The 13,887-nt window shown below is 55.3% G+C and overlaps 3 protein-coding genes, 1 long non-coding RNA gene and 2 other non-coding genes across 6 annotated transcripts; 3 read left to right on the top strand and 3 right to left on the bottom strand.

The window, feature by feature from the left end:
* Nucleotides 1-243: 243 nt before the first annotated feature.
* Nucleotides 244-778, bottom strand: LOC136367797 (uncharacterized). The gene is made up of 2 exons (XR_010744738.1): nt 732-778; nt 244-421 (listed from the first exon to the last, which is right to left on the bottom strand). It is a non-coding gene; the product is annotated as an uncharacterized lncRNA (long non-coding RNA).
* LOC136368268 (small nucleolar RNA ACA64) lies at nt 494-618 on the bottom strand. Its single transcript, XR_010744814.1, has one exon. It is a non-coding gene; the product is annotated as a small nucleolar RNA ACA64 (small nucleolar RNA).
* A 332-nt stretch (nt 779-1,110) lies between the features above and the next one.
* RPS2 (ribosomal protein S2) lies at nt 1,111-3,768 on the top strand. The gene is made up of 7 exons (XM_066329879.1): nt 1,111-1,291; nt 1,405-1,494; nt 1,895-2,002; nt 2,530-2,703; nt 2,779-2,938; nt 3,354-3,445; nt 3,647-3,768. Exons 1-7 carry the CDS (start codon nt 1,136-1,138, stop codon nt 3,725-3,727), a joined length of 861 nt encoding a protein of 286 aa, XP_066185976.1. The 5' UTR covers nt 1,111-1,135; the 3' UTR covers nt 3,728-3,768.
* Nucleotides 3,126-3,263, top strand: LOC136368267 (small nucleolar RNA SNORA64/SNORA10 family). Its single transcript, XR_010744813.1, has one exon. It is a non-coding gene; the product is annotated as a small nucleolar RNA SNORA64/SNORA10 family (small nucleolar RNA).
* A 213-nt stretch (nt 3,769-3,981) lies between the features above and the next one.
* NDUFB10 (NADH:ubiquinone oxidoreductase subunit B10) lies at nt 3,982-5,452 on the bottom strand. The gene is made up of 4 exons (XM_066329878.1): nt 5,259-5,452; nt 4,712-4,850; nt 4,320-4,459; nt 3,982-4,188 (listed from the first exon to the last, which is right to left on the bottom strand). The coding sequence occupies exons 1-4, from the start codon at nt 5,404-5,406 to the stop codon at nt 4,091-4,093; spliced, it is 525 nt and encodes a 174-aa protein (XP_066185975.1). The 5' UTR covers nt 5,407-5,452; the 3' UTR covers nt 3,982-4,090.
* An 828-nt stretch (nt 5,453-6,280) lies between these two features.
* RPL3L (ribosomal protein L3 like) lies at nt 6,281-13,544 on the top strand. The gene is made up of 10 exons (XM_066329888.1): nt 6,281-6,369; nt 7,346-7,538; nt 7,859-8,027; nt 9,150-9,285; nt 10,004-10,190; nt 10,863-11,023; nt 11,271-11,372; nt 11,447-11,542; nt 12,120-12,239; nt 13,432-13,544. Exons 1-10 carry the CDS (start codon nt 6,367-6,369, stop codon nt 13,486-13,488), a joined length of 1,224 nt encoding a protein of 407 aa, XP_066185985.1. The 5' UTR covers nt 6,281-6,366; the 3' UTR covers nt 13,489-13,544.
* Nucleotides 13,545-13,887: the final 343 nt, after the last annotated feature.

Raw genomic sequence — 13,887 nt, 5'->3', positions numbered from 1 at the left:
ACGTAATGAAGGGGCGCCACCAGCGCCACGCGGGGCGCGGAGCGGCTCCGGAGAACGGGATTTAAATTCCCGGTTCCACCGGGACACCGCGACAGCCCCGCCCGGAGCAGCTCCCGCGCTGCATCTTCTCCGCGATCCAGAGAGATCTCCAGCAAAACCGCCCCTCCCCGCCTCAAGGAAGCGATAGCCGGGTCCGGCCACAGCGTAAAGCAGGACTTTTCACTCTTAAAAGAAGAGAGACACTTCATCTTTTAAGCATTTAATCTTTTATTGAACATCAAAATACAAAATCGAATCGTTTTCAGCTGTGACTCCCGTGTCGCTGTCCATCACAGCATCCCCGTGCTCTTCACAGCTCCTCCGGGGAAGGGTCAGCCCAGCCCACGGCGGGGCAGCGGCTCTCAGCGGCCGGGAACGGCACCTGGTACAGCAGAACAAAGCTCTGAGAAACAGCCCCCAGAACCCCTCACTCCCGGTCCCCGCCGGGCACGGAGCTTATGGGAACATGGGTTTCATTCCCCACACATAGCTGTGGGCAATAAGCTTAATGTTCCCGATGCTATGGGCGCCGTTATCTCACCCGGGGCCACAGCAGACCCCGAATGATTTTCAGACCGCGCCGGGCGCTACCGCAGCCCCCGGAGCGCCTTCCCGGAATGCTCCCTGCGCACCCCACCCGTCCAGCACCATAACCACTGCCCAGGAGAGCCCTATAAAGGTTAAAGGCGTACTGAAAGAGGGAGATGCAGCAGTGTGCCCTCCTGCTCAAGAACAGCCTCACAACCTTACCTGTTGCCGCCCCGCCGCGCTCTAAGACTTTCGGCGGCGCGCGCTGCTTTATGGCGTGAGCAGCTCCCGCCCCGCACTCTGTATAATTTACCATACTTTGCTCATTTCAGCCCGCGGTGTATTCCTCATTCAGCTCGCGGGGCTGGCGTTGCTCTCGCGAGATGCCCGCGCACTATAAATACCAGGCGGTGCCAGAGCACGGCCTTCTACGCTGAGGGATCACGTAAGTATGGCGGGAGCGATGGCGGCGGCTCCGGGCGGCGCGGCCCATCCGCGCCCATCCGTGCCCATCTGCGCCCACCGCCGCCCACCGCCGCCCGCCTGATGTCCTGCTTTGTTCCAGCAAATGGCGGACGACGCCGGTGCTGCGGGAGGAGCGGGAGCGGCCCGCGGGGGCTTCCGCGGTGGATTCGGGACCGGGCTGAGGGGCCGCGGGCGCGGCCGCGGGAGGGGCCGCGGGAGAGGCCGCGGAGCCCGCGGAGGTAAAGCCGAGGATAAGGAGGTGAGCGGGGATCTGGGGACGGGGGCACTGCCAGCCCCCAGGATGGGGCAGCAGAGCCGGGGCCCGGTGGGTGCTGGCACCTGGTGACTCTTGCTCGTGGATTTCTCTGCCAGTGGATTCCTGTCACCAAACTCGGCCGCCTGGTCAAGGATATGAAGATCAAGTCTCTTGAGGAGATTTATCTCTTCTCGCTTCCCATCAAGGTGAGTTGTGCATATGGAAGTGATGGTTCAGGGAGATACTCCAAGGGGTGGAGCCAGGCAGAGAGAGCAGGGTTTGTCCACCTGGGGAAGGGAAGGCTCCAGGGAGACTTCAGAGCCTAAAGTGGCTCCAGGAGGGCTGGGATAGCGTCAGATGGAATACAGGGAAGGAATTGTTCCCTGTGAGAGTGAAGAGGCCCTGGCAGAGATTCCTAGAAAATCTGTGGCTGCCCCTGGATCAGAATGCACAAGGCCAGGTTGGAAGGGGCTTGGAGCACCCTGGACAGTGAAGGATGTCCCTGTCCTTGGGAGGGGATTGGATTAGCTGACCTTGAGGTCTCTGTCAACCCAAACCATTGCAGGATTCCATGATTCCTGTGTGCTCAATGCCTGACTCTTACAGGAGTCGGAGATCATCGATTTCTTCCTGGGCTCCTCGCTGAAGGATGAGGTGCTGAAGATTATGCCTGTGCAGAAACAGACCCGGGCTGGGCAGCGCACCAGGTTCAAGGTAATCCCGTTTGTCTGGATCCTCCTGTTCAGGACTTCTCTCCTGCATTTTTAGTGTAATTTTAATCACTCCAAATCACTGTCACATCTAGTAAATAATATTTCGCTGTGAAGACCATTATTACTTTGTTCCATGTATCAACTTTAAAATGTTAGTGATGTGTGTAGATGTTCCTTGAAGCAGCTCTGACCCAAAAGTTGATTGCAAGACTTTTAAACTTCCTTTTAGACAAACTCTTCTGACACTGCAAAATTCAGCTCTTGCACAACAGCATTGGGTTTTTAGGGAGAAGCTCTGGGTATGAAGAGGGAATGCTGTTGGGAAATGATAGGGAGTTCTGACCAGTGTGAGGCTGCAGCAAGGAATTGAATCTCAGTGCTTTAAAATTGGCTGTTTCTGCCTGAAGGATGAACTCTGAGGGGGAGAATGGGTTTCATGATCTGTGTGTAAGGTTTGGGGGTGAGCTGTGAGTTCCGCTGAGCACACACCACCCTGGAGGGAGCAGTGAAAACTCCTCTTTCCTGCAGGCGTTTGTCGCCATCGGGGACTACAACGGCCACGTGGGGCTGGGGGTGAAGTGCTCCAAGGAGGTGGCCACGGCCATCCGTGGTGCCATCATCCTGGCCAAGCTGTCCATCGTGCCCGTGCGCCGTGGCTACTGGGGCAACAAGATCGGGAAGCCGCACACGGTGCCCTGCAAGGTGAGTGTCCCTCAAGGAGAGTGGGGCTGCTCAGGGCTGTGTCCTGGGGCTCTGTGACCCGCTGTGTCCCCGCAGGTGACAGGACGCTGCGGCTCCGTGCTGGTGCGCCTGATCCCGGCTCCCCGCGGCACCGGGATCGTGTCGGCCCCTGTCCCCAAGAAGCTGCTGATGATGGCTGGCATCGATGACTGCTACACGTCAGCGCGGGGCTGCACGGCCACGCTCGGCAACTTCGGTGAGTCTGGGGCTGCCACTGGGCAAAACGGCTGCTGCTGTCACTGATAGGGCACAGCACTTTCATTTTGTAGTGGTTTGTGCCTCCGGCAGTGAGGCAGAAGCCGTTTGTGCTGGCAGTGTGGGTCAGTCCTGCTGCAGCTTCTGTCAGTTAGTCACAGGAATGGTTAATTTCTGTTCATTGCCCGAATCTCCCAATCTGCGCGATTGCACTTGTGTGCCGTAGTGTAATTGTCGTAACTGGAGAGAGAGAGAAACCTGAGTTTTGTGGGTTCATCAGAGAGACCCTGCCATGGTCTCCCTGGTCCTTTCAAAATTCCACATTTCTGTCACTGGGGGATGTTTTGGAGCTCTGGGTTGGATCAGCGGGTGGGCTCTGCAGCAGTTGACGGGCAGTGTGTGACATCTCTCTGCAGCCAAAGCCACCTTCGATGCCATCTCCAAAACCTACAGCTACCTGACTCCTGACCTCTGGAAAGAGACTGTCTTCACCAAGTCTCCCTACCAGGTAAGACCATTTTGATAACTTGCAGCTCAAATCTTACCCTTCTTGCCCCTAAAATTTCAGATTTCCGTACCCAAAGATTTGGTAGCTATAAAGTTGAGCTACCCCAGCCCCAGTGCACACCCAAGGGGTGGGTGGGAGGTGGTGCTGAGGAACCCATGAGAGGGGTTTGAGGGAATAACCCACTGTTGGTGTTCCTTGCAGGAGTTCACTGATCATCTGGCCAAGACCCACACCAGAGTGTCGGTGCAGAGGACCCAGGCAGCCGCTGTGGCCACCACCTGAGCGGGTTTTGTACGAGAATAAAGTGATCAGAGAACCAGGAATCGCTGTTTGGTGTGATTGGGGGTTGATGGGTTAAACCATGGGGTGGGTTGGATCGTTACTCAAAGTGAGGGAATTGTGAGCCAGGGCAGAGTTCTGGTGTTCTGGTGGCTCACGGAGGAGTGGAAGAGGTCCCAAGGCAAACCCCAGTAGTGGCAGCCCCAAGTGCCTGGAGCTGAGGGCTTGCAGAGCTCTTCAAAGAACAAATACAGATCCCAGCTGTACAGATGTCTGTTTTTTATTGTGGAGGCCAACGGCATCAGAGGTCAAGGAAGCAACATGCACTTGGATACCAGCACCATGGAGGGAGGAACTGTTACAACTCTACTGCTTTTCTTGTGCTGCTTTCCTCTCCTCCATCATCCTGTGCTTCTGCTTCATCAGGCAGGTCCGTGCATTCCCATGGTAACCCAGATCACCGTCTGAAACAGAAAGGGAATGCCTGAGCAGTGCCTCCCACAAGCCTGTGTTCCATGAGGAGTGTGGGACTTGGTTTCAGACCCCCCTTCCCTGGGTTTAGAACCCTTTCCCTGTGTGCTGCTGCCACACTCACATCTGTCCTGGTAGGCCTTGGTGACCTGTGCCAGCAGCTCCATCTCCTTGGCACAGTTCTGGAACTGGTTGGGCCCTTCCCTCTGCTTGCACGCAGCCATCCTTTCCCGGACTATCTCCACGATTTCCTGATCAACCATCCTGCAGGAAAGATGTTGAGGAATGCTACAGCAGCCATGAGATGGCAGAAAAGCTGAACCAAGGGGTGAGGGAACCCAGTGGAATGTGGAAGCTCTGGGATTTTCAGGGTCCTAGTCCCTAATGCCACCATACACTGATGTGCCATGGGGTGGGCTAGAGGTGCCTCAGCACCCAAGCATCAAAATGCTGCAGGTCACAGAGCCGTGTGCTCTGCTGTGAGCCCCCCTGGGGAGTGTCCAGGGGCAGCCATACCTGTCCCTCCTCCACTGAGCCTCGGCCTCATAGTAGCACAGGTAGTCACCCTCCAGGCACTCGCTCAGGTCAGGCACACGGCGGAACTTCTGGTGGTAGTAGTAGAACTTGTTCTTGTTTCGGATACGCTCGATCCAGTCTGCACAGGGACAGCCCGGTCACACACCCCGGCCCCAGCTCCGAGGGGCAGCGCTGCCCCCGTGCTGCCACTGCCCACTGCCACCTCCCCAGATTGCAGCAGTGGGTCCATTACTGTGTCCAGCTCATGCCCAGCTGTGTGTCTGTCCCTCTGTGCTGTGTCCCATGTCCTGTCCACACCATGTATTTCTCTGTGTCCCAGTGTCCTGTCCCTCTGCCCGTGCTGTTACTGTCAGGACCAGTGTCCCTGTGTCCTTGCGTGTGCCTTTGCCTGTCCAGGTGCCCGTGTCCTCACGCCTTTGCCCCGTGCCCCGGTGTGCCCATCCCGGTGTCCCCGTCCCCGCATCGCTGCTCAACTCCCACAGGGAGGGGACGGAGGTACGGGGGGAGGGTCTCATCCCGCCGATACCTCGGACGAAGGTGACGGGCGCGTCGAAGACATAGTTGAAGGCGGTCTGGAAGTAGTTGACGGGGTTGGGCACCGACGTAGTCCTCTCGGAGACGGGGGTGCGGGTCGGCGGTACCTTGTACGCCTCCCAGTCGTGATCCTCCGGCATCGCGGCGGGGAAAGATGGCGGTGACCCCCGAGGGGGCGGGAGCGCGGCAATATGGCGGCGACCCTGGATGGCGCTGGGCGCGGGAATGTGGCGGCGGCCCCGGGGCACGCCGGGAGTTGTAGTCCGCGTGTCCCTCCTCCGTGAGGGGATCCCAGAATCTCGGGATGGGTCCTGTTGGAAGAGCCCACAGCGTGTCCCGTCTGTCCCACCTCCCTGCCCAGCAGGGCCATCCCGCAGCTCGTGGCACAGGACTGTGAGCAGATGGCTTTGGGATATCCCGGGTGAGGCAGATTCCGCACCCTCTGTGGGATCTGTGCCCGGCCGCTGCACAGGGATAAAGTTCTGCCTCATGTCCGGGTGGGAATTCCTGGGATCAGTTCCTGCCCGTTCCTCTGGTGCCATCGCTGGGTCTCCAAGGCAGAGCCTGGTCCCTGCTCGGAGCCCTCCCTGCACACAGGTACAGCAGGGCTGAGAGTCCCTCTCAGCTGGGGAGTCCCTGTCCACGGCAGGACTTGAGACTGGAGGATTTTTAAGGTTCCTTCCACTCCAAACTGTTCTGTCATCCCCAGATGCATTGTCTCGATCTCTTTTCCAGTCACAATCACAAAGCCTGGGCTGACAGATTTTCAGTCTGTGCTGGGGGTACCTGGTGCAGGCGCCCACAGCTCTGGGTGCGCTGTACCTCTATTGGAAACTGCCCTAATTCAGGAAACTGCCCTAATTCCTGCCATTCCCATTAGAGTTGTTCAGGGGGGAGAAGCGTAAACTGAGCCAGCAGCAACTGACCTTTATCACACCACAACTGTTGTGCCCAACCTGCCAGGAATGAAATGAATATCGCAGCGGGTGAAGCGAGCGGCTAAATTTGTGTCTTCGGACCCATACCCATCTTAAGTATTAATCTGGGGAGGCACTTCCCGACAGCCTCTCTCTGCTGCTGCCCCGGGCTGAAGACGTCCCATGGTTGGTACAGCTCTGCTGGAGTCGCTTGTGTGCGAGGCTCAGCGAGCAGGGCTGGGTTGTGCTCCTGGTGGTGCTGCTGGATCGGGGTCAGAATCCTCAGAGTTCCACTCAGGCTGGAAAATGAGCTTGGTGGAAAGCAAAGCCGGGCGCTGGGACTGGTCTGAGCTAGGAAGGAGCTGCAGTGGGTGCAGGACTAACCCTTCGCTGCTTGTGCTTGAGGTTTATGTATTTATCTCTTCTCATCTGGCTTTCAAGATGTGTGTGTTCCTGTTACCCATTCCTTTGGGCATCTCTTCCCCTGTTTTCTCGACCCTTGGCTGTGTTTCTTTTCTGCCATTTGCCTTGATGACACAAAGCCTAGGAATTCCAAGCAGGTCTTTTTGGTGCTACAGGATACAAAATAAATTGTTGTAATTAAGAGCACAGAAGGACAGACCTAATAAAGAATGTATTTCTCCTTCAAAGTCCTTCAGAAGAAGCTGAAGGAGGGAGATCATGTAAAGTTTTTTATTTAAGTGGCATAATTTTTTCAGAAATTTAGTAAATTTACACTGACAGAGTAGATTTAGAATGGGTGTTAGGAAGAGATCTTCTCTCTGGGAGGATAGGGAGGCCCTGGCACAGGGTGTCCAGAAAAGTTGTGGCTGCCCCTGGCCAGGGTCCAATGCCAGGCTGGACAGGGCTTAGAGCCACCTGGGATGGTAGAATGTGTCCCTGCCCATGGCAGAGGTGGGACTGGATGGACTTCAGGATCCTTTCCACCCCAAACCATGCCAGTATTCTATGCCATTTTTCAGTGTACATGACAAAAGCTTGAACAAAATCCTGTCTAGGGAAGAGCCCAGAACCTCTGCAGAATTCCCATCTGAAATGGGGAATTTTTGTGGTGTTTTTGTTGTGGTTTTGCTGTGTTTCCCTTGAGCCCATTTCCTGGGGAGCTGAGAGTGAAGCCCCCCTTGGTCATTGCTCTCCGCAGTCCCACCGCAAGTTCTCCGCTCCCAGGCACGGCCACCTGGGCTTCCTGCCCCACAAACGGAGCCGCCGGCACCGAGGGAAGGTGAAGGCCTGGCCCAAGGATGACCCCAGCAAACCAGTCCACCTGACAGCTTTCCTGGGCTACAAGGCTGGAATGACCCACACCGTGCGGGAGGTGCACCGGCCCGGGCTCAGTAAGGCTGCAAGGGACACATCCACGAGGGAAAGGAGGGAACAGGCTCCTTGGGAAAGGCTGCTCATGGGAAGGGGTGGTGGAGCCCACAGCTCTAGGTTAAATCGTGGCTATACAGATCCTGGATGGTCAAAGGCCACCTCAGCACGGGCTGAGTGTGGAACTCTCCATGCTGGGATGGTGAGCGGTGGTTTGGGAGGTGGGAAGGCTGGGGCTGGACTACGACCTTGCCCTCAGCACTCTCTGTGACCACGGGGATCCTCCAGGGAATGACCTGATCCCAGAGGATGCTGGGCACCCCTTCCCCTTGCTGCCTTGCAGAGATCTCCAAGCGGGAGGAGGTGGAGGCCGTGACCATCATCGAGACCCCCCCGATGGTGGTGGTGGGGGTGGTGGGCTATATCGAGACACCCAAGGGCTTGAGGAACTTCAAGACTGTTTTTGCCCAGCACATCAGCGATGAGTGCCGCCGGCGCTTCTACAAGAACTGGTATGTGCTCCCAAAAAGGGTCATTAAACACTGGAAGTTTGGAATCACCACCCTGGAGGTGTCCAAGGGACAACTGGATGTGGCATTCAGTGCTCTGGGCTGGGTGACAAAGTGTGGATCAGTCACAGGTTGGACTGGAGGATCTTGGATCTTTTCCAACCTCATTGATTCTGGGATTCCCAGGGTGGGGGTGTTGTGGGGGGCTGCCTGTGAGGAGTTTCTGGCAGAAATTCCACAGGCTCTCCAGGCTGCCCAAACAGCTCAGCTCCTGTGGAGTGAAACTGCTGCCTATTTAGTCATGCACAGGGATACTGCAAACAGCCCGATGCAGGGGGAGCAGCGTTTGCATATGTAAATTTATTCTAATAGCAGAACCAAGTTAGCTCTCTCCACAATATCGTATGGCAGGTTCCTTTTCCCTCCTGTATCTCGGGCTCGTCAGCTCCCCAGTTAACTAGCATCCTTGAGATGGAGTGAAACCAGATTTCCCAGAGGGAAAATTGATGCAGAATGTGGCCCCTGCCCTCATAAATATCAACACCCCTAAGCAGAGGGGGAAGTGGAAACACAAATTTCTTCACTGTAGGAATTGTGTCTCCTGTAACAGTGCCATGGAGACCCACCCACCACTCGTCTCTGATCCTTATTTTCTCCTGTCAGCCCTTTTCACGGCTCATTCGCTTCCCTCTTCCTACCCAAAGCCCTGACAGTCAGGTGAGGCTCAGGTATCCACAAGGTACCAGGGAAGTGCCTCTGTGATTTCCTGGCTGCAGGAATCTCCTGTAACAGTGCCATGGAGACCCACCCACCACAAGCCTCTGATCCCTGCTTTCTCCTGCCTCTGATTTTGCGCCTGTGTTTTGATGGTGCTGAGTCAGGCAGTGAGAGACAACTGCATTCCTCATGCAGAAAGGTTTGAATTACCCTTGAACAAGGCCTTTTCACGGCTCATTATCCGCTTCCCTCTTCCCACCTCAAGGTCCTGACAGCCAGGTGAGGCTCAGGTATCCACAGGTTCCTTGTGCCTCCGAGGAGGTGGCTGGCAAGGTGACCCGTCCCCTCTCTGCACTGTCACAAGCCCTTTATCAGCTCCGATGGATGTTAAACCACTTCTGTCCGTAGGCACAAGAGCAAGAAGAAGGCGTTCACCAAGTACTGCAAGAAATGGCAGGATGAGGCTGGGAAAAGGCAGCTGGAGAAGGATTTTGCAGCCATGAAGAAGTACTGCAAGGTCATCCGTGTCATAATGCACACACAGGTCAGAGCCTCCTCCTGGCATGGGCAGGGGGGCTCAGGGGTTTCCCCAGCTCTGAAAGGCCTGGAAATAGGGTCAGGGGGTGTTTTGGTGGGGTCACAGAGGCTGAGAGAGCAGAGGGTGTGAGATGGGTGATGGGAGCTGCTAGCTGACTTTCGCCTCCTGACCTCCTGACCTCCCAGTCCCCTCCCAGAGCTTTCTGCTCCAGGCTTGCCGTGGAGGCTGTGGTTTGGGAACGCTGGGGAGCCCCCACATCCTGATGGGAGCTCACACACCCCGTGGAGGAGAGCAGGAGGAGAGCAGAGCCTGGGCAGGTCCTGAGTCCTGTGTCAGCAAAGGACCTTGGACCTCATGATCATCTCAAATTAGCAACTGGTGTCAAATGTTTTGGGCAAAAATAACCCCACAGGCAGGCACAGTTTTGCCAAATGCTGATTTCTGGATACACAAGGGCCCATTTTAATACTGGCCCCTGGAGTTAAGGGCTGCCTTGGAGTCTGGGGGAGAGCTAAATTGGCTCAAGGCCAGACAAAGTCTCTGGGCTGGAGGACAAGGAGTTGGCTCCATAAAATCCCAGACATAAAGAGCTGCTGATCCAGGGCTGCTGTGAAAGGGTGAAGCAGTGGCTCCCTCACTAATTGTGAGTGACCCCGCCCCTGCTGCACCCTCTTGTCTGTGGGGCAAGGGGCCACATGACACCCTAAAACACTGTTTGCTGCAGATGAGGCTGCTCCCACTGAGGCAGAAGAAGGCCCACATCATGGAGATCCAGCTGAATGGGGGCACAGTGGCTGAGAAGGTCGACTGGGTCCGGGAGAGGCTGGAGAAGCAGATCTCTGTGCACAGTGTCTTCAGCCAGAATGAGATGATCGATGTCATCGGCGTGACCAAGGGGCACGGGATGAAAGGTGCAGGGGTTTGGGGCTGTCCTTCTCACATGGTGGTTTTGGGGCAGGAGAGTGTTAACCACGCTGAGAACCCCAAATTCTTGTAGAGGGAGTAGCAAAGCGCCTCAGGATCTTAAGCATGAAATCCAGTTCTGTTGTGGCAGGGCTCGGTTTCCTTAATCTCAGGGATTCCAGCAAGGGAAAAATTCGACAGCGTCATCTTTGATGTAGATACAAAGGAGCTGACAAGATAACCTCTGGTGGAAAGATTTTCCCTAAGATTAAGGCCAGTGAAAGCTGTGTTGACTGTTGTGCCCAGAGGCCTCCCAGGAGGCTCAGAGGAACTGTCAGTACATAAAGCAACCAAGTCTAATGGGAGGTGTCCCTGCCCATGGCAGGGGTTGGAACTGGATGGTCTTTATGGTCCTTTCCAATCCAAACCATCCTGTAATGGTGAGAATGTCTCACAATATGTGCAGGGGTGTGGGCATGGAACACCTCCCAGTCTGATCAGAGCTGTGGGAAGTGAGAACAGCTCCTGATCTCCTTCCAGCATGGCCTCCTCTGAGAACTGCAGGAGAATGATGGGACTGTCCCTCAGGAGAGCAATCAGACTTTCCCTTGGCAGAATGATGGGACTGTCCTTCCCTCAGCCCTCCCTGCTGACCCTGCCTGCTGTTCCCACACTCCCAGGGGTGACCAGCCGCTGGCACACCAAGAAGCTGCCCAGGAAGACACACAAGGGCCTGCGGAAGGTGGCCTGCATCGGGGCCTGGCACCCGGCCCGCGTGGGCTACTCCATCGCCCGGGCTGGCCAGAAGGGCTACCACCACCGCACCGAGATCAACAAGAAGGTATGGCCCAGGGGGCCTCCCATCCTGTCACCATCCTCCTCCCCACAGTGCCCTCAGCTCCCTGCATCCTCTCATATGTTTCCCTGGACACCTCCATGTCTTTCCTGGTGCTTTTCCTCTGCTCGAGGGCACACCTTGGTGAAAACCATGTGATTCTGGGAGGGATTCTGTCACCCTGTGAAGCTCCTCAGCAAGGGGCAGGAGAGTCTCCATCTCCACTGCCTGTCTGTTCCATGTCTGTTCCCAGATTTACCGCATCGGCCACGGGATCCACGTGGAGGATGGCAAAGTGGTGAGGAACAACGCCTCGACACACTACGATATCACCGAGAAGACCATCACACCTCTGGTGAGAGCTGAAGGGTGACAGGGCTGTGACCCTCCTGGCTCTCCTGCCCACCAACCCCTCTTCTCTCCCCACAGGGAGGTTTCCCTCACTACGGGGAGGTCAACAATGACTTCCTCATGCTGAAGGGCTGCGTGGTGGGCACCAGAAAGCGCGTTCTCACCCTCCGCAAGGTGAGAGCACCAGGCTGGGATGAGCTGCAGCTCCCCAAGAACACATTCCACACATGGAGAACCCTCCAAATGCTGGGCAGGGACACTGGGTGGGTCCTTGGTGCTGTGTCACACGAGTGTAGTGCTGAGGCCATTGGCAGGTGGATGGAGATGGAGAGCTTCAGAGCTCTGAGGGCTGTGATTCACTTCAGAAATGAAATCTTGGATTGTCACCGAAAGGTTATTGGGCATTGGAATGGGCTGCCCAGGGATGTGGTGGTGGAGTCACTGGTGTTTAAGGACAGAGTGGATGTGGCACTCAGTGCCATGGTCTGTGTGACAAGGTGGTGTCAGGTCATAGGTTGGACTTGGTGATCTCAGAGGTCTTTTCCAGCCTAGCTGATTCTGTGATTCTGGGCAATGCTGAGCAAAGAGCAGCTCTGCAAGCTCTCTGCCACCTGAGCAACAGGGTGCTGCTCTGAGACACAGATTTTTGAGGAGATATTTGTTTAGAGGATATTCCAACCCTGCATCCATGAGACCAGCTCTCCTGAGTTTCTGTGATGACTCTCCTGATGCTGTGACTGTTCTTTCCCAGTCCCTCCTGGTGCACACCAGCCGCCGGGCCCATGAAGCCATCGAGCTCAAATTCATTGACACCACTTCCAAATTCGGCCACGGCCGCTTCCAGACAGCTCAGGAAAAAAGAGCTTTCATGGTGAGTTCCTTAGGCTGCCTCCAGCTCATTGTGGGGCCACAGCAACTCACTGACTCCAACCAAGCATCTTCCAGGTGTCCATGGGCAGGGAGGTGGGACTGGATGAGTTTTATGTCCCTTCTGACCCAAACCATTCCAGGATTCTATGATTCCATGATTCTGTGATCTGTTTCTTGATACAACAACACCCAAATGAAGACTCTCCTGCCTAAAGGCAGCCATGGATTCAGTTCACACAGCACGAATGATGCTAAGGAAGAACAGGAGGGTTGTGTGAGTGATCCAAGACAACTCAACCCGCAAATAAAAGACCATATGGGCAACCAGTTCCCATTCACCACGGGAAGTTCTAAACAAGCAGTTAACTTGGCAGGCACTGTTTTTGCCATATGGTTCCTTTCACTTGGAATTGTGCTCTGCTTTGATTTGTTTAGAATGATTTATAGCTTTAATGTTCTTAGAGGGGAAAAAAAGTTTGGGTCAAATTCAGATGCAAATTTGTGGTGCTTTTGTCAGAAGCTTTCAAGAAGGCCAAGCAGTGTATTTTTCTCAAATCCAGGGCAAAAAAAAAATATATAATTATATAATCCAAACACAGCAGTTTCCTGAATAGTTTTGCAGCCTTCACCAGGCTGGGTGAGTCTGAGTCTGAAGTGGAGGAAGCACTGAGTAAACCAGGAGAGGGAGAAGGAGAAGGGAAAGAAACAACTGCCTGAGTCCCACGCAGATGTAAACTGGGTCTGGATCTGGCCTGTCAGCCAGAAATGCCATGTGAAGCTGGCTAAGCCTCCTTAGTGCTGGCAGGGGGATTGGTTAGGCACTGCCTTTGCAGAGCTCTTTAGAGGTTAAGCTGATTTCCTTCAGCTCAGTGTCAGGAGCCTGTTTTGTCACTGCCAGCCCTGAGCTGCTGTGACAAGGAGCTCGGTGACAGGAGGACATTTGACCCGGGTGCAGCTCTTTTCTTTGCCATTTTGCCCCATGGATTCTGTGGTAAATCACCACATTTGCCTGCAAGTTGAGGGACATAAGTAATTCCTGCCACCTGCTCCCATAGGATTGATTTGCTGTGGGATAACCCCATCCTTCAGCTGCTGGCCAGAGCTGCCTTTCTGGGTGCCACAGCCTAGATACAGCCATGCAGGCCAAGTTCGTGTGTCCCTAAATCCAAACTCTGCTCTCTGCTCTCTTCCAGGGCCCCCAGAAGAAACATTTGGTGAAGGAGAAGGCAGGTGTGCAGGAAGAGCTCTAAGGATGGAGATCCAAGGCTGCCTGACTGGACACCTGCAATAAAGGGGCTCCAAGCCATGCCTGCTCCCTCTCTCCTTCTGGAGGGGTGTCTTGCCTGTTTTCAGGCTGTTTAGCAGGTGGGGATGGGAAAAGTGGCATTTGGGACTGGCCCACATGGACAGGGACTAACTGGGACAGCCAAGTGCCTGCTCTGTTGTCTGGATCCTCCCTTTCCTTTGCACAGGGAATTTTTCCCACTCACCCAAACCACCAAGAAGACTCCTGTTCTCTCATCCAGCAGAGAGCAGAGCACCTACCAGCACTCCTGCACCAGATTCCACTGGGAATGCAGGGCCTGCCCATGACCTGCCTCTGCCCAGGCTCCCTGACTGTCCCCTCAGTGCCTCTCCCACACACCTCC

Source organism: Sylvia atricapilla, chromosome 15 (assembly GCF_009819655.1).
Source record: "Sylvia atricapilla isolate bSylAtr1 chromosome 15, bSylAtr1.pri, whole genome shotgun sequence".
NCBI lineage: Eukaryota > Metazoa > Chordata > Aves > Passeriformes > Sylviidae > Sylvia > Sylvia atricapilla.
This window is presented reverse-complemented; position numbering and strand designations above follow the sequence as displayed.

Coding starts and splice junctions, on each gene's coding strand:
- RPS2 (XM_066329879.1), top strand. CDS start 1,136: ATGGCGGACGACGCCGGTGCTGCGGGAGGAGCGGGAGCGGCCCGCGGG. Junction 1,495..1,894: donor TCTTCTCGCTTCCCATCAAG/GTGAGTTGTGCA, acceptor TGACTCTTACAG/GAGTCGGAGATCATCGATTT. Junction 3,446..3,646: donor TCACCAAGTCTCCCTACCAG/GTAAGACCATTT, acceptor TGTTCCTTGCAG/GAGTTCACTGATCATCTGGC.
- RPL3L (XM_066329888.1), top strand. Junction 11,373..11,446: donor AGAAGACCATCACACCTCTG/GTGAGAGCTGAA, acceptor CTCTCCCCACAG/GGAGGTTTCCCTCACTACGG. Junction 11,543..12,119: donor GCGTTCTCACCCTCCGCAAG/GTGAGAGCACCA, acceptor GTTCTTTCCCAG/TCCCTCCTGGTGCACACCAG.
- NDUFB10 (XM_066329878.1), bottom strand. CDS start 5,406: ATGCCGGAGGATCACGACTGGGAGGCGTACAAGGTACCGCCGACCCGC. Junction 4,851..5,258: donor GCCCGTCACCTTCGTCCGAG/GTATCGGCGGGA, acceptor GTCCCTGTGCAG/ACTGGATCGAGCGTATCCGA. Junction 4,460..4,711: donor GCTCAGTGGAGGAGGGACAG/GTATGGCTGCCC, acceptor TCTTTCCTGCAG/GATGGTTGATCAGGAAATCG.